This window comes from Myotis davidii, unplaced genomic scaffold, assembly GCF_000327345.1.
Source record: "Myotis davidii unplaced genomic scaffold, ASM32734v1 scaffold4152, whole genome shotgun sequence".
NCBI lineage: Eukaryota > Metazoa > Chordata > Mammalia > Chiroptera > Vespertilionidae > Myotis > Myotis davidii.
Window position 1 is genome coordinate 193,507 of NW_006283169.1, and position 19,130 is coordinate 212,636.

General features: G+C 43.2%; 1 protein-coding gene across 1 annotated transcript; it reads right to left on the reverse strand.

The window, feature by feature from the left end:
- Positions 1-841: 841 nt before the first annotated feature.
- LOC102770607 (WAP four-disulfide core domain protein 8) lies at positions 842-15,360 on the reverse strand. The gene is made up of 5 exons (XM_006753522.1): positions 15,159-15,360; positions 13,817-13,984; positions 4,277-4,384; positions 2,747-2,878; positions 842-1,029 (listed from the first exon to the last, which is right to left on the reverse strand). Exons 1-5 carry the CDS (start codon positions 15,358-15,360, stop codon positions 842-844), a joined length of 798 nt encoding a protein of 265 aa, XP_006753585.1.
- Between the last annotated feature and the right edge of the window lie 3,770 nt (positions 15,361-19,130).

Consider the following 19,130-nt stretch of genomic DNA (forward strand, 5'->3'; position numbering starts at 1 on the left):
ACCATAATGTACCAATAGATGTGAGTCATTCAGCCTTAGAGGCACAGGATCAAACAGTATTTTATTGGGAAAAAATGGGAGCTACATAGGTATAAACAGGGGGTGCTAGAAGTTGGACTTTAGAAATGGGAGCAAAACAGGATATTTTATATGAAAAGAGACTGAAACGGAAGAAGGGGGGAGCAGATCCAGGGGTTTAGTCTTGGGAAGGGCTAAGGCCTTGGAATGCTGGGAGTGGAATAGAGGAAGCCAACTTGGAGTGCCAATCGGGCACACGGACAGAGCCTTGAATCATGAGCCAAATCCTGGTGGTGTTCCAGTTAATCCATATGCATTCAGGATTAGAAGCCTGTTGACAATGGGGACCAAGACCAGTCGAGCATCTTGGGCTTATCTTCAGAACTAGTCTTGAAGTTGTGTTTGAACATTTCCACAGGACATTAAACAGAAGTGAGTTTACTTTGGGAAGCTATACATCTTCTTAGAGGAAAAATGGATGTGGATGGGAGTGGATTACTAGCAAAATATTGTAATGAGGAAATTAATGGCCTGGGTGGTTGGTCAACATGCCCAGTGCTAGGCTGGGTGTCATGTGATCTCTCTGAAGTTGGGTCTCTGATATTTCACCACATCTGCACCCTCCCTCCACTCCTCATACTTGCCAGCTTTGGTTCATGGCCACGTTTTTTCCCAGTCTCAGTTCCCACTAAGCCCCTGTCCAGCCCTCTGTGAGATATATTCTTACCTCCTGGTTGAAGCTGATTGTGCCAAGGATGCAGCCATCCTAGAGTGGACTAGCCAACACCCAGACCGCCCACGTGGCCCTGGGGAGGATGGGAGGTCAAGGCCCTTGGTACTCACGTTTTTTGGAGCACATATTCTGACACAGGTCTTTGGTTTGGAAGTTGTTATTGTTTCCTTGGCAGCCACCATAGATGAACATGGAACAGGTATCATTCTTCTTATCATACCACCAACGACGAAAAAAAGCCATGCAGGGACCAGGATTTTTCGGCAAACTGCATATATCTGCAGGGAGATCCCAGAGTTGAGAACTTAGAGTGCCCACCTGGAAAAAATACAACTGTTACTGTCCCTTTGGCAACCCCTGTAGAATAAAACCGAACCGTCTCCACTTCACCTGATCACACCGTGGGGCCCAACCCCATTTATGTATTGTGCACATTTCACGGAGACCGTAAAGTGGAGCTGTCTGGGCAACTGCCTCCCTGGGAAACATCGGTATCTCCCTTCCCTTCTGGTCACTGGCCTCATTGTCTCCCCTGAGAGTGAGGAGACTCTGGCTTCAAGGTTCTTTTCCTAATTCAGTGTCTGCCCATCGACCTCCCACATGACCTCTCTTGTCCTCGACTTCCATTTCTGTAAAATGGAAATGCAAAGTCTCACCCTGCTTGTTGCACAGGGCTGTCCTGAGGGCAAGTGAGACCACCCTCATGGCCCTCTAAGTTGCCAGCTCTTTGACTGTATCTGAATGTGCAGCTTTGAACACAGTGCTTGGCAGAGAGTAGCTGCTCAAAAAACATGCCCTGAATAAATAAAAGATATGGAAATTAGAAATTATAAGCCATTTACTCTGCCTTCCAAAGCATGCCAAGAAGAGACTATGTGATCGTGAGTAAAGTGCAAGCCCAATGCAGGGAAGGCGAGAGTAGTTTTTCAGATGGTCAAGCCCCCTTTCTTCTTGTGGTTAGTTTCATTCCTGTTATGAAATGAATTGCATCCCCTCACCCCCCAACCCATTTATATGTTAAAGTCCTAATCCTCAGTACCTCAGAATGTGACCCTATTTGGAAATAGAGTTGAGTTATACTGGAATAGGGTGCATCTCTAATCCAGTATGACCAATGTCCTTAGAAAAAGGAGAAATTTGTTCAGAGACACACACAGGGAGAACACCATGTGAAGTTGAAGACAGAGGTCTACAAGCCAAAGAATGCCAACCATTCCCAGCATAACCCCCAAAATTAGGGGAGAGGCATGGAACAGATTCTCACACACAACTGAGAAAGAACCAACCCTGCCAACACTTGACCTTGGACTTCTAGCCTGCAGAACAGTGAGACAATACATTGCTGTTGCTAAAGCTGCCCAGTCTGTGGTACTTTGTTTCAGCAGCCCTGGCAAACCAAAACAGGTCTGAACTAAACTGCTAGTTCAGCTGAACTTAAGTCCTATTGATTTTCACTTCCTCATAGCCTACCTCTCTGCCACTCTTTTTCTTAGTTTCAGGTGTGCAGCATAGTGGTTAGACAATCATATACTTTACAAAGTGTTTCCCCTGATATTTCCAGTATCCAACTGGCACTAGTCTGAAGTGGTCAGAGGAGGTTTGCTGGTGCTGTTAGACTTACCAGGTTAGGCAGAGAGGCGGGGAATCTAGAGCAAGAAGCTAGATGATACCATTTGCAGCAACAATGTTGGTATATGGTGGGCCAACAATGGCCACTGGGGACTCAAAAGAGTAAGAGTGGAAACTAGCCAAGAGACTATCATCACACCCTTGCACCCCTTTGCAGGGGAAAGCGAAGCCCAGACAAAATGAGGACATTACCTAATGTCAGACATCATATTAGGGGCGGAGATGCATGTAGAGCCCATGTTTCCCAAGTCTAGCAGTGTTGCTCACACACCTACCCTTAGCACACCAGGGACAAAGCCAGCCCAAGTGGGCAGACGGTGAGGGTTTGGGCAGAAGGATTGGTTATTCAGAGGCTCTGAGTAGTACCTTGTTGGAGGTCTAAACATTTTTTCCCACAGTTGAAGACACAGCACTTCTTCTTGTCCGGACAGGTTTTGTTCTTCGAACATTCATCCCTTTCTTTGAATTGGCATTTCTCTCGGATTCTGGGGCATCTCCCTGTGGAAGAGACAGTTTTACAACCATGAGTCATGGAGGGCACAGTGCCCATCTTCTCCAGACCCAAGGCAACTCTGGGGAGTCAGGGAAATTTGCTTTTACTTTGCTCTTCCCATGAGTCCTTTTCCTCAGGGTGTCCTCATGTATTTCCCAGCACTGCCTGCACTACCTTCCTTCCTGACCAGCCCTCACTCTCTACCTTCTTATCCCATCCCTAGTCCCACCATCAGCCCAGCCCATCTAAGGTAGGATTTCCCATCCTTGATACTAGTGACATTCCAGTTGGATAATTATTTGATGGGAGAGAAGAGCTGTCCTGTGCATCGTAGGAGGTTTAGCAGCATTCCTGGCCTCTACCCACTAGATGCCAATAGCACACCCAGTTGTAACCAAAAATGTCTCTAGACTTTGCAAATGTCCCTTGGAAGGCAAAATCATCCTGTTAAAACCCACTGGTCTGTGCTAATCTGGTCATTTTGGCCGGGTCAGGGAGTCACCGTTCAGGAATTCCTTCTTGAGGGGGAGGGGTGTATTGTACAGTGATTAATACCACTCAACCTGGCGTCAGACAGTTAGGTTTTTAAATTCTTAACTCTTGGTTTACCACTTACTCTCTCTGAGCCTTGGTTTCTTCATTTGTAAAATCGTTTTAGCCTCACAGAGTTATGAGGAAGAAATGAGGTAACACATATAAAGCTGTAATTACAGTAACTAATACACAGTCATATTAACTCTCATTTAATCCCCATAATAGCTTAATTAATATCCCCATTTGGCAGATAAGGAAACTGAAGCAGGTGGAGTTTAAGTAACTTGCCCAAGTTTACATGGCTGCTAAGTGGTGAAAGCAGAATTTGGACCCACCAAGTCTGACTCCAGATCCCTCTCTTTAAATCCCTACTTTCTGAGTGTTCTGTAAATGGTAGCAATTAACATTATTACTATATAGTCATGGAATATTGCTGTCTTAAGTTCAAAGGAACTTCTGGACACTGTCCTTTATCCCAAAGTCAAGAAACCTTTTGGGGTGCAAAACTATTTTATAGGACTGTATCTGAAATAATCAGGAATTGATAGGGATGATGTCCCAAGAAAGGGAGCTATTTTTGTGTGGGGTAAGAGGAAGGCCCCTTAAGCTCCCAGGATTCCTATAGACCCTCCCAGAAATGTTATATTCTATGAGTCTTCCCAGCCCCTCCCCACCTTCCCCCAAGAAAGACCCTCTACTTCAAAGGGGCAGTAAGGGTTGCCTTTTCTGGATTCTTACGTTCATAGAAGAGATCTTCAACAGAGAGGAAAATAGGACGAAATATTCCAAATATCTCTCTCCTTTCCCAACCCAAGACCAAGGCTAAGATAGTGAAAAGTAACCCTATTACTTGAGACCCCATTACTTACTTGGAGAGAACAAGTTAGTCAGACTAAGTCCTTGAACATTCTCTAGAAGGATGGATACCACCAGGATCCTCAAAAGTCCAGAAGACACCATTCTGAAGAAGAGCTGGCCTGTCCGTCTGGTGGTTCCAGAACATAAAAATGTCTGGCTGCCTCTGTCTAGCTAGCCTATTGTTTCAGTAGTCAGTATTTTGGATATGAGATCTGGAGTCAAGCCAGCCACTATCTTTTTCTCCTGGGAACACCACGTTTCTGAGAGTATCAATGTGGCGAGCTGGCAGCTATAACCCACAGCCCTGGGGAAAGGTCTCTTATTGGATGGCTCCTGGTTCTGGTTCTTAGTCCCCTGGGCTGGGCTGGGTCCTCTGGTCAGCTATGGGGTAGGAGTGAGAAAAGTGGGCAAAGCTTTGTCTCACTTTCCAGGCTACCTTGGAAGTGAATGGGGTCTTCTTGATAACGTTGAGAGTTGTGGAATGTCCTCATTCTCTGTTCATTTTCCATTTTATCTGCACACTAACTGGCACACCCCTTTTGTTTCTGACAATGTGTCTTTTTGCTCTCTTGGTATCTCTTTGCTTCTCTGTGTCTCTGTGTGCCTTTGCCTGACTTTGTCTTTTTCCCATGATCTCTGTGTCTCTTCCTCCCTTTCCCACTCTCCTCCCATCTCTCTCCCTTTTCTCTTTAGGTCACTTCTATTGTTTGCCTAAGGCCAAAGAATAAATATGTTGCCCCAGAGCAGGGTGTGGGGAAGGAAGCGGATGATAGAGTTTGCAGACAGAGTTTGTCAAGGTTGTGTTGCTTTGAGAACAGGAGAGAATGTCAGAGCTTCTAGAGAGCTGCTGTCATCTGGCGCAAACTCCCTGTTGTCTAAGGAAGAACTATCAAATGAAGAAATCTGCCTGAGAGACCACAATACAATAAAGGTCAATAAGACAACAGAGTTGTTGGATTCTAACTGGAATAGTGGAGGAGCCATTGGAAAGATAAGCTTTCCTATAGCCACGGAATCCAGAACATGAGCCAGTCAACCAGTCTTCATAGAGGGAGACACTCTTCAAAGAGTTAATGTCATCTCTAAGGTTCCTATCCCCTTTCCTAACTAGGTATTGCACTTTTGGGACAAGCTTTGTTCTCCCATTGTCCTACCTGGTGGACAGAAACTTTGTCATCAGTGGGTGACTATCTGGTCACAAAATTTAAGATCAAAGGCAGAGCCCCTCAGCCTATGGTTAGTGATGTCCTTGACTAGGAATGCCTAAGGCACTAGGGCAGCTTTATTCACTCATGTAGTGAGCCCCACGGACATTCCCCCTACCACCACCAGGACCAATGTGGTGCTTGGACCAGCCCTGTGATTCTTATTATGATTGCAGGACCCACCACTACTAAACCATCAGGGAACTTTGGAAGAACAATATTTATTACTCACAGGTCCCAAAGGGTACATGGCAGGCTGGAGGGCCACACAGCAAGGTTGAGGACAGAGAGAGGGGCAGAAAGTGTGAACCTGGGCTCTGTCTTTATTAACGTCCACGTCTGGGGTTCCATAGTTCACTCTATTAGATAATTTAAAGCATAACAGTGGGAATTAGAACATGGGAAGGGAGAAGCAGGACCACTCAAGTGTCAGTTATCTAGGTTACTCAGGGCTTTCTAAAAGGCAGCCTGGTTCTTTATCTAGTTATTTTGCTCACAGCTATGTCTTACAGCTGGCAATATGTTCACTAGAGGTGAGTGTCTTTGAAATGAATGCCTTGGCAATCAAAAGCTTACTTACATAACTATAAAACATGTCAGACACTTATACTACACAATCCCATCCCACCAACTTCACAGTCTCACTAGATCCCACAAAGAGACTAAGGAAGAGAATTTTTAATGAACAACCAAGATGTGTTACGCAGCCCTGTCCCTCTTATTCTACTACCTGCATTCTCCCAAACTTAGCCCCGGAGGGAATAAAAAGCTGAAATTCCTAAATGGAAGGACTCTGAGGGCCCATCAGGTCCCATGTCCTCATCTTACAGGTAGGGAACATTAAGGTCCAGAAAAGTGAAAGGGGCTGACTCAATGTCACCCAGCAGATGAGTGTCAGACATGATGTTAAGAGGAAGCTGAGTGTCTAAGTTCTTACCACAGGTCACCAGGGAATTTTCTAATATCGGTGTGAATATAAAATTTACTATGGAGTTAAAGGTAGAGAGGAATAGTGGGTCCAAAGAGAATGAAGTTTATGTCCTTAGTGAGGGGCAGGGGCTAAAGACCCATGGAGTCTGTAAGTGTCCAAATACTTCCCAGGGCTCCCAATCATGGTGAAATTGTCTCTACATTTTCTGGAAAGTAAATGAAAACTCAGAATTTCTTTCTTTCTTTTTTTTTTAGCAGAAAAATTTTTTTTATTTCTATCAAATTAAAAAGTTTGAATCATCCTCAAACAAGATAATCAAAGTAATCAATAATACCATGAACAGTTAGAAGAGCGTTTACAGATTAGGTTTAGACACTTTGAATTAAGCACATACACCCAAACCGAGGGGCGATGGTTTTCACATGGGCTCGTCATAAGCACGTGACTTCCGGGACAGTGGAGCTGACATTTCCCAGGACAATAAACCAGACACAAATTGTCATGAGGTCAGAGAACTGATTTGAGCTTGAGAGGGATCACAGTGAAATGCCATTGGAATTTGACAGTTTCCCCCAGAGATGTGTTCATCTCAAAACCAAAAGTATATAAACATCAGCAGCACAAATTCTCCTAAAACTAGAGAAGCCCTCAAGCCCTGACACCTCGGAGCTGACATAAAGACTGAGTTTGTGTTTTTCTTCCCTTTACTCTTCTTTAAGTTAAATACCAACCAATTTGTTCCTATTTAGTATGTTTTTGTCTTTACAGCCAGAGTTTAAAACAAAAAAAAAAAGAGAAAGATTTAATGAAATGGGGTTACACACACTAACGCCAGGGAGAATCTCCTAGGTGCTCTGCTCCTTTGGAAAGTTTACCCAGAGAATCTTTTATTTCAAGAATGATGCCTCCTGGAACAGCCTGATTATCACTAAGGAAGAAAGGACTATCTATGCCATACAAAAACTTTCTCCCTTTTGGAAATGTTTTATCATCTCTACCTCTTTCTCTCACACACACTAATTATGTCGGGGAATTTGCGGAAGCATACAGAGAACGGCATTTGTTTGGGCCAGAATTGTGCAATTTGTTAAGGAAAGATACGGTATGGCATTTACAAATCATCATCATGATAATACATCGCAGCAGATGCAGGAAGCAGTTTTTCTTTGTAGTTGAAATACAGCGTCATGGTTTCCCAACACCTGGGTCTTGCACTCTTTTCCTTTGCAAACCAAACTGGCTGAGTTATATACAGAAAGGGATGAGAACTTATGTCCAGACCACGTTTCTGTACTAATAGAAGTCTCCGTCACTGGGCTCTTCTTTTGAAAAACCAAATAGATAAGGAAGTTACTAAAAATGGAGAGGAAGAGAGAGAAAGCAATTCATACTGTGAAAATGACTGATTTATGAATACTTTCCCTGGCAAAATTAACAGCAGCAAGGAAAGATGCTGTCTGTTAAATGAAAGGTCATAAATGAAATTCACCAGGTAGATACAGATGCCTCCCAAGATCCTGTAATGTAGTAGAGTTGAGACATATGCCCTCTGCATATACAGGGTGCAACTACCACCAGGAAACCCATTTCCTGTCTTAGCACCAGAGTGCCAAAAGCAAAGATCCCGGAAGGGAGCAAATACACCGTTTCGCCTATTAATAAGAATGGAGAGCTCAAACTAAAGAAAGGTACCAAGCAGTCCCTTTTGAATTTTCTGATTAATCCCTGTAGGTACATAAAAACACAAATTCACATAAACAGGATTATTTCAGCTCTGGCCAGTTCACTCAGTGGTTTGAGCATCGACCTGTAGATCGAAGGGTCTAGGGCACTGGTCGGCAAACTCATTAGTCAACAGAGCCAACTATCAACAGTACAACGATTGAAATTTCTTTTGAGAGCCAAATTTTTTAAACTTAAACTATACAGGTAGGTACATTGTTATTAACTTAATTAGGGTACTCCTAAGGCTTAGGAAGAGCCACACTCAAGGGGCCAAAGAGCCGCATGTGGCTCGTGAGCTGCAGTTTGCTGACTGCTGGTCTAGGTTTTGATTCCCAATTAAGGCTGCCTGCCTCAGCTATGGGCTCAATCCCAGTCAGGTACACTGGGAGGCAACCAATCAATGTGTCTCTCTCACATCAATGTTTCTCTCCCTCTCTCTCTCCCCCTCCTCCTTCCTCTCATTCTCTAAAAAAAAAAAAAAAGTCAATGGAAAAATATCCTTGAGTGAGGATTAAAACACACACACACACACACACACACACACAGAATTATTTCAGTTTTTAAATACAGGGGGGCAAGAAAATTGAAGTAATATCTATTAATTAGGGTTAATTGTTGAGGATTTAATTAGACAATGCAAATAATGTGTTTAGCATGAAGTACTGGTCAACAATAACTACTAAGAATGCCTATTCTGTAACTCGTTTGGAAATTTGTGGTCTTTATGATTTGAGCAAAGACCTCCAGCAGGTTGGAATCTTTGGAATAGAAAAAAAATTAAGATTTTGTTTTCTCATAATTATAAAGCTGTCATAGTCCAGGCACAGCCAGCAAAACGTGTTTCCTCAACTCCATGGGCTCCATTCCCTTTACTAACTACTTATGTGCTTAGGTTACTCACAGGAGAAAAACACTGTCAGCATCAACATTTAGCAATATTTTCAAAATAAGCTTTTTAAAATCTTGAATAAAAAACTAAATTATTCTTTTAGTCCAGCAATTCCATATGGTCTTATTGCATTTATACATAACATAGGATCTTTTCACGTTATGTACAAGCCTATTTCTTTTCTTTCTTTCTTTCTTTTTTTTTTTGAGGATTTCCAAAAGACGCTGTGGATTTTATGTTTTCACAAAAATGAAAGAAATGGTATTCACCCATGAGAATCAGAGCAGCAGTTTAAGTAGACCCTCCGCAGAGCTCAGTTCCTGGTGTGTGAATAATTCAGTATCATCCCCTGGTGCTCAGCTCTCAGAAAGAAATTTCAGAGGGACAAAAGCAGTAAGTATCTGTATTAATAGCCTAGGGAGGGAAGAAACAGAAATGGAAAAAATGCAATCTAATAAAAAATAGCAGAGCTCTAGTTGGTTTGGCTCAGTGGGTAGAACATTGGCCTGCAGCCTGAAGGTTTCCGAGCTTGATTCCAGTCAAGGGCATGTACCTTAGTTGCAGGTTCCCTGGCTCTGGTGGGGGTGCATGCAGGAAGCAACCAATTGATATGTCTCCCTCACATAGTTGATTCTCTCTGTCTCTCCCTCTTCCTTCCACTCTCTCTAAAAATAAGTGGAAAAATATCCTCAGGTGAGGATTAACCAAGAAAATAAAAATAAGTGAAAAGCAGAAATCTTTCTTTCATTCCAGAATGTCTGAAAAAAAGAGATTCTGTGGAGCATGGATGCAGAAAAGAAGGTGTTACTCCTAAGAGAGAAAAAAATGAACTGTGGACACAGTCACTCAAAGTCATAAAATTGACCCTGGAAAGCTTCACCCTCATTGTCACCAGGGGGGCACATACCAGAGAACATGGGACAAATCCCAGGCTACAGCCTTTGGCATCCTCACGTCTACTGGTGCTACGGTTCAACAGCCTTTAGGGGATGGGGGAGACCCAAAGACCACCACCATCATGGCTACTGTGACAACAGCATGACTCTCAGATCAGCTAGAGCTTGGGTTATACATGTTTGAAATGCAGCCTGTATTTGGTTCCTTGTGAATGGCTTGACACATGTGCAGAGATATCTTCAACATGTATAAGTGACCCTTCTTTTGAAAGGCAGTTAAGAGCCTCCTCATTAACTCTTTCTACTCATTAGTTTTCAAATCAGTTCACCATTTACACTAGAAGACACTGCAAGCTCGCTCAGCTAGCTTCTAATTGGGACACCACACCGAAACTACACATATAATTGAAAGAACCACATCTTCCTGGTCCTTCCACTGGGCGGGCTCAGTATGCATCTTTGGATTGTATAGGTGTGATCTTGTTCAAGAAAAGCATATAAACACAGGGCCAACTTTTGTTAGTCTCCATTCCAGAAAATTGGTGGAACACTCCTGGGCCCTTGTATAGTTTAATGACTGGCTTTGCCACATCCTTGTCCTTTCTTAGCCTGGCAGCAACTGCTTCAGGATTATCATCCTACTGCTAGATGAATGGTTCACCAGTGATGTCATCAATCCCATGTACCAGTTCCTAGAGCATGAAGTGATTGAACATTGTCCCCCTAGCACTCAGCTCTTAGAAGGAATTTCAGAGGGACAAAAGCATTAACTATCTGTATTAATAGCCTAGGAAGCGGGGAAGCAGGTGTAAAAAAAATTCTAATAAAAATAGCAGCAGCCAAATTCTTTCATTCCAGAATGTCTGAAAAGAAGAAATTCTATAAAGCATGGGGTCAGGGCACATATAAGAATCATGTACAACTTAGTGAAACAATAACATGATGTTTCTCTCTCTCACACTCTCTTTAAAAATCAATAAATAAATTTGTAAAAAAGAAAATATTTTTACTTACTATCTAGGGTTGAGGTTCTAGGCACTTTAGTCCACAACGTGAGCAGCACTTCTCCCCCAACTGGCAATCCTCATCTCTCTGGCACTGGGGTTTTTCAATCTTTAGACATGTTGGGGGCTTTGGTGGGCAGGAACCTGTTTTGACTTTATGGGATACAACAAGGTACTTAAACTTTAAATACTTGATCATAAAAAAATAAAAATATCACAGCTTTTATCTCTTTTATTATAATACTAGAGGCCCAGTGCACGAAATTTGTACGGTGGGGCGGGGGGGAGGTTGTCCTTCAGCCCAGCCTGCAACAACACCAGTGTCCCTCACCCCGGCCTCCAGGCCAAGGCCTCTCCCCTCCTCTCCCTCCACGTGGCCAGGGCACAGACGTTGGGCTCGCATTCCCAGGGTGATGCCGCCAGCGTTCCTCCCTGGCCACTATGGGCGCTGCCATGTTTGTCTCGGATTGACGGCTAATTTACATATTACTCTTTTATTATATAGAATCAGCATGTAACTACAGTGGAGCCTTGACTTACGAGTTTAATTCGTTCCGTGACGGAGCTCGTAACTCAAATTACTCGTATGTCAAATCAACAGTGAACGAGTGAGACAAGTGATGCTAGGCTGATGTTGTGGCGTTCACTGTGACGTTCACTGCGCCAACTAGCAGTGGGGTATCTGAAGCTGGCTCATAACCCGAATTTTAGCTCACAACTCAAAGCAAAAAATCAGCCAAGAGACGGCTCGTATCTCGAAAAACTCGTTAGTCGGGACACTCGTAAGTCAAGGCCCCACTGTTTAATATTTCACATTATCCTGGATTAAGCATAATTATTGTGCTAATACTTATAAAATTGAAAAATCATTAAAAAAATAAATACTTGATCATAGTTTGAGACAAATTTGGAGTCTCTTAGGAACCCTAAAAAGGATTTTCTTCTGATTAAGCCTTTTATCTTTCCCCCTAGCATAACAATAGAGTGAAGGAAGCAGAGTATCAACTTTCTATGGCTAATAATTTTGAGGGACATCAAAAAGTTTTTCCATCTCTTACTTATAAAATCTGATAGTATTTCTACCTGTCCCTAAAGAATTAATGGATTTGGGTTATCTAATTCCATAGTACCAGAGGTAGAAGAAAGAGTATTAGAGATTATCAGAAGTTCCTTGTTTTATAAACTATAGAAATTGAGGACCATAGAGGGGGAAGTGAGTTGCCTAAGCCCACACAGAAAAGTTGGAAGTCAGTTGAAAAGACTTGACTCCTTCCATCATACCATGCTGTTCCTCAAAACACTGACAATCCCTGGGACAAGATCATACCATCTGAACAGTCAGGGGGGTGGAGGGGGGAATGAACACTAGCCTTAGAGGCTGGAGAGTTTACTTCTAGCCCAACATATTTTGCTACCAATCCTTTCCCTAGCACACCTTACAGGGTGTGAATATGCTGTGCATGCTCTGAAGTTCTCTGCAGACTTACTAGGAATATACTCAATGATTATGATTTTTGGTATGAATAAGTGCATCCTGTCACCTTGTAGGCTGTTGCAGAAAGAGATTCAGAATGAATGAGTTTTCATGGGGAAAAAATGGGGAGTGATAGCACACATGATTGACTTTGAAGAACAGCATAATAGTCTCCTGAGATCAGGAGGGCAACATGAGGATATTGTTTGGGTATTAAAGGGGGAAAGGTTCTCAAGAGAACTCTAAGGTTAACCTAAGACACAGCACAGCATCCTCAGCTCGTATACTTTGGGAGGCATACCCGGTACTCACCTATCCAGAAGACGGAACAAACAAAGCCACACATGGATTCACAACATTTTTCATTCTCAGCGCAATCATTGTCACTCTTACACGAGCCCGAACATTGCATACGGTCCTTGGAAGTAAAGAGTGGGCACTGTCCTTTCTTGACTAAAACAAGAGCAGATATGAGCTCCTTAAAACCCCATCCCATTGCCCCACCCTCAAACAACTTGTCCTCTTCAAAACTAGTATTTCTGTGACTTGGTTCATTCTGCCTACGGCTAGTGGGCTGTGGAGGAATGAAATGCCTCACATTTTATGGGATGCAATAGACCAGGGGTCCTTAAACTACGGCCCGCGGGCCACATGCAAATACAAATATTGTATTTGTTCCCATTTTGTTTTTTTACTTCAAAATAAGATATGTGCAGTGTGCTTAGGAATTTGTTCATAGTTTTTTTTTAAACTATAGTTCGACCCTCCAATGGTCTGAGGGACAGTGAACTGGCCCCCTGTTTAAAAAGTTTGAGGACCCCAGCAATAGACAAAGAGTTAGGATTGGTGTTTGAAGCCCCAAGGTAAAGTCCCAGTCCTGCTTCAGTTTCTCCTATACCAGTAAAATAGAAGTGTTATGTGAGATCTGCACAAATCAATGTAAGCCATTTTCGGGGATTTGGTTTTACTTTGAATGAGGAGTGACGGGATGACTCGCATTTTGAAAGGATCGTTGTGGCTATTGTGTAATAGATTGTAAAAGGGGAAGGATAGAAGCATGGAGACCTGTGAGTAGGCTGAAGCCATATCCAGGTGAGAAGATGACACCTCCTACCAGGGTAGCAGTTGTGGAAGTAGGAAGAAGCAGCCAACTCCTAGATCTATTTTCCTAACTAAACGGATGTTGATTGAAAAAGGAAGATATCATGGGTGATTTAGGAGTTTGGTGTTGTTTTTTACAACTAAGATGGGGTGATCTATGGATATGGCAGGTTTGAGATGGGAGAGTTAAGGTATTCAATTTTAGACAAGTTAAATGTGAGGCATTTATGAGATGCAGATAATCTCAAAGTCTGAGCCTTTAGCAGTATGGGTTTTCTGTTTCTAGTTAGACTAGGCTCTCAGATTGCCAAGGGTATTAGTCTTACCAGTTAACGAGCAAGCCTTCATGCAGTCTTCCTTGCTGAGGAAGTTGTTGGAATTTCCATCACAGCCTCCATATTTAAAAGGTTTGCATAAAAGATTTTTTAAATCATAATGCCAGCGCCTATCAAAATGCTTACAGTTTCCTTGATCGGATGGTAGCATGCAGGGTTCTGAGGGCAAGAAGCAAAGAGGGAAAAACATAAAAGGTAGCAAAAGAGGGAAGGGGTCAGGCCCTCAGCATTTTTATAATTCATGGTGTTACCATTCACATCATAGAAAGAGCCATGGTCAATAAAACTTCTAGTCTTCACTCTACTACAAATGCTCTGTAGTGACTAGCATCTCTGAGCATCTTTTCTACCTTGCAAAGGATCTCATAAAGAGTACACGAGAACGCTTTGGAGCTGATATTTCCACTTCTCTGAGCTTTGGGAGGGCAAGACTCGTTCAGCAGCTATATCCAAAGTGCCTAAGACAGTGCCTGACACATAGGAGCATTAAAATACTGAGAAAGAAAGAAAAAAAACACCCGCTCATGACTGGAAACTTACCTGATGCTCACAGCTAAGTCATGTTGTTTCTCTGTAGGACATAAACAATCTCACAGAACAGCCACATCAATCAAGGTCACTCTGAGACCAGTATAAATTGAACCAAAAAATAAAAATCACTGTGAAACCCACAAAATAACAAGCACCTTTGAGTGATTTATGCTTCTCTACTGATCCTCATTCTAGCCTGTCCTCTCTGTAGATAAGATTCACCGAGGTACTCATAGAATTGCCCCACTTTCTGATAGCATCCAATCTAGAGCCAACCCCCACTTCCTTAGACTGTCCCTGAAATAACCCTATCAAAGCCTCAATCCCATAGTAGATTCTTTCTAACAGCTTCTTAGTGAGATGCCTCAGGTTGTCTGTGATGAACTCTCTCCCTGACTGCAATGAGTAATAAACCCCACTTGTTTAATTACAGGTGTGTTTCTGGTGGACTTTGGGCAAAAGACACTGACAATAGATATTTGTTGAGTGGATTTATATAAAATGCAGAGTTCCCTACTATTAGATGCTCAATAGCTTGAGTTACCAGAAAACTTCCTTGGAGGCCAAAGAGTCCAACAACAACACCAGCGTCTAAGCTGACTGAGGTTTATATTTGGGACTGTGTGTCTCTTGACACACAGTGAGCATGCACTTGAAAGTTGGGAGTCTAATTAGAAAAGGTGCAAAACACGAACCCTGGCCTCTTTATCCTGCCATCCTAGGGAATGTTCAGCCAGTTCTGGACCAGTAAGAAGTAAGGTGCCTCAAATGGCACCTCTGCCTTCAGCCTGGAAGCCACTACCTTCGTATGGATCCATGCACTTCTTCCCACAGGCAAATTGGCAGCACTTCAAGTGTTCCTCGCAGCCATAATCCCCTGTACACGATCTTTGAATTCTAGTCTGACACTTGAGTCTCTCTTTAGGGCATATTCCTGGTTTCTCTGCAAGAAAGGTATGTCTGAATTCACAAACAACTCTTGAGAGTTTCAGCTCTTCTGCCATAGCAAAGGTGAATAGTGAAACTATCTCAGTCCTATCCTCTGCCTTTAATCTTCAGTTCTTGCTGACTGTATTTAGGGACTGGGTCTGCCTCTCACCACTCTCAGCCCATTGAGATAGATCTGAATTAGAAATGTGTGCCCACGTAGAACTAAAGGGGAAGCTTCTTAGATTCCAGGGCAGGGGGTTAAATGGTAACCAAGATCCTTGCCTTAAATTCAGGAGCTCTCTCCTCTCGAAACTTAATATTTTAATGCTTAATTCCTGTCTCTAGTATCTTAGTTGACAAGGGGAATTAATTAGTGGGGAGTAGCAGAAATATGGAAATAGGAGTCAGGAGGCCTAATTTTAGCCCCTAACTCCCTGTAAGTTCAAGACCAACCTGAGTTCCACTATATGATTCACATTTCCTATAAGGGGGAAGGAAATGTTGGAGTGGAAGAAGCACTGTAAGCATGACAGATCTGGCTTGGGAGTTTGACTCAACACAACCAACTAAATAATCTTAGAGAAAATGTCTTCCTTCGTCTGTGTCATAATTTCCCAATCTGCAAAATGAGAATTACAATCTCTACCTTATAGGCTGCTTAAAACAATGAAGTGGGATGATGCCAAAATGTACTTATCGTGCCTGGCACATGGTAAGCGCTTGGCACATATGGGTTTACTTCCTTTCTATTTAGGGCTAGACATGGCTTCCTTATTTCAGCTCTTGTATGAGGCAGAATTCCAAAGTTGTATCCTCAAGATTCCGATCCTCTAGTTATTGGATCAAACACCCATTTAGATACTGCTGTGAAGGGATTTTGTAAAGGGCATTAAAGTCCAAGTCAGTTGACCTTAAGATACATTGATTATTTAAGTGGGCCTGATTCAATTTCTTGAGTCCTTAAAAAGATAAGAGGGTCCCCCCCCCATAATTAGTAGAGAAGAAAAGGCCATAAAGATTCAAACTATAACACAAATCCATTATGCTGTTCATAGCTTTGAAGCTGGAGGAGGCTCAGTGCCAAGGAATGAGGGTAGACTCTAGAAGATGACAGCCAATAAGGAAACCTCAGTCTGCAATGGCAAGAAAAGGATTCTGCTAACATCTAGCGATCTTGGGAGAGTCCCAGAAGACAACAGTAGCCTAGATGACACCGTGATTTCCGCCTGGTCAGAACCTGAACACAGGATCCTCCTTCCTCCTACGAGTAACTGGTTATGCAGCAACAATGCTTCATTTTGCTTCATGCTCATTACTTCTCCAGTGGAACCTGACCAGAGAGGCATGATCCTTTTAAACAATACTGAGTCTTGGAACTATAGATGTTGAGAATTACAAACACCAAAATAATCATTAGCATCAACCTTCTAATTTCATAGGTTTAAAAACAATAAGGTCAGAGTAGATAACAGTGAAATAGGGGGAGGTCTGGGACTTCTAATCCATGGCTCACTCCAGAAGATCCCACATCTCCCCTAAGGACTGGCCACTGAGACTTATAATATTTTCAACTATATTTCTTACCTCTCCGTCCACCCTTAATATTCCTCCAAGGATAGCCTGAAGCTAAGAAGAGCATATGGTTCCCATCCTGCAGTGCACAACAAAATCATCTGTGCATCATTTAGCAAATATAGACCATGAACTGAGTCAGAATGTCTAGAAAGTGAGGTCCAGGGACTCAGATATTTCAAGTTGCTAGGTAATCTTGAAGCAGCCGGCTGGGCACCATCATGTAGACTACTAATTGGGAACCAGTGTTCTAGGTGTGGGCACAGAGTTAAGCAAATCACACAGGACACCTCCAAAGAGGTAAAGATGCATAAAAACCTTGGGATTATGAAGACAAACTTCCCTTCTCACTAGTGCTGACTCCAGCCAGTTCTTCCTGCTCCCTGTTTTGGGGGCTATTTAAACCTTTCTTGGGGTTTCAGTCTTGGTAGCCTCTTACCCCACTTTCAGCTTGAACTCTCACTTAGAATCCTCCTTCCTCCCTGTCAACCCTTCTCAGCCACTTACCTTGTGTGTACAGTTTCCATTGTGATACACACCCCAGGGGTTCCTCTGCTGTTACTGGGGATGGTCCCCAAAGTTCTGGTCTTAGCCCTCTCCTGTCATTACTTGACACGTACTTCCCAGATGACCACGTCCATTTCTGTGACAATCCCATCTGTGATTCCTTTATCTCCCCAAGACCTCTCCTCTCTTCCAGGCTAACCACCTGGGGACAATGGCATTTGAGCATCTCATAAGCACCTCTGTTGCAAGATGTTTAAAAAGAGCCAGTGTCCCCCGATGCCAAAACCGTGGCTTTTGTCTGTTCCCATTTTGACATTTGGCAACAATAGTCCCCATGAAATAAGCTCCTCCGTTTCCATCAGCCTAGCATCCTATCAGTCATGGACTTGGGTTGATTCAATCTCCTAACTCTCCAAGCCCCTCCCTTCTCCCTCTTTACTATGACTTCCTCTGACCTTTCTTAACTATTCCAACAGCCTCCTCACTGGTCCTCTGCCCTCCGGCTCTTATCTAGTGACTGATTAATTTTTTTAAATTAAACTTGGAAAAAACACACATGGGAAAAGTTAGGGAAATAATTTTCAGAGAGCAGGTGAGGGAAGGATCTGAAGGGCCCAAAGTGGGTGAGTAGGACTTGTTCTCTGAAACCATAGTGGAAGTGGCTTCATCCAACACAAGTCCTGGCCTCACGCCGAACCCTCAGTCTCTGAGAATGCCTGCTTAGGATGAGCAGCTACAGCTTTTCTGAACCCACGTCTGATTCTTTGGCGTGGCGCCGCAAATGTCATCTCCAAAGAGAGGGAGAGAAGCAGCAGGAGAGCTCTGCTCCTCCTGGAGACGGTGGCGGTGTGGCGAGGAAGGGGCCTGTGTGGGATGAGAAGAGGGGCAGGGGTTAGGCACAAACCAGAGAGAGACACAAAGCACATGCAGATGAACCTTAGAAATAATCCACCAATTCCTTTAGTTTACAAATTTAAAAAACTGAGAATCGTAATGGAGAAGGGGCTTGTCTCTGGTCACATGGCAAGTAGGACAGGACCTTCAGTCCCAGGACCCTCCCCATGGTCCCACACTCTTCCATGGTACAGTATGTGATCTACCCAGACACTTGCCCATGTGGCTCTGGGTGAGAGGCCACATGTGAATGATCACAGTGATTCCGCTGTAGCAGTTACAAGGCTAGTTTTCCCACAGTCACTCCTGGGGCAATCCCAGGCTCTAAGGAGCACTTTTCTTTGTACCACTCATGACAAGAAACAGATTTTCAGGAGAGAGCCTGGGCATATGGCCCTCCATCTTAGGAGGAACAATGATCCCAGATGACCTGGGGGTAACAAAAGGATCCCTTTTATTCCTTCTAGTGTTATCCGAGCCTGGGAACTTATGATCTTAGACAACCACATAAATAGATGATATTTCCCCACTAACTCACATCTCCATTTTCTAAGTCTCTTCCTGGCCCTTAAGTATTTTTAAAATATTATGATGGGAAGAACTGCTAATGCCTTACTGTATTAGCTCTCTTGGAGTAAATGCATTTTTTTTAAAATATATTTTTTATGGATTAAGATATTACATATGTGTCCTTGTCCCCACGTTACCCTCGAACTCCCCCGCCCCCACGTTGTCCGTGTCCATTGGTTAGGCCTATATGCCTGCATATAAGTCTTTTGGTTGATCTTTCCCCCTTACCGCCACCCTCCCTTACCCTCCCTCCAAAGCCCGACAGTCCAATCAATGCCTCTCCGTCTCTGGATCAGTCCTT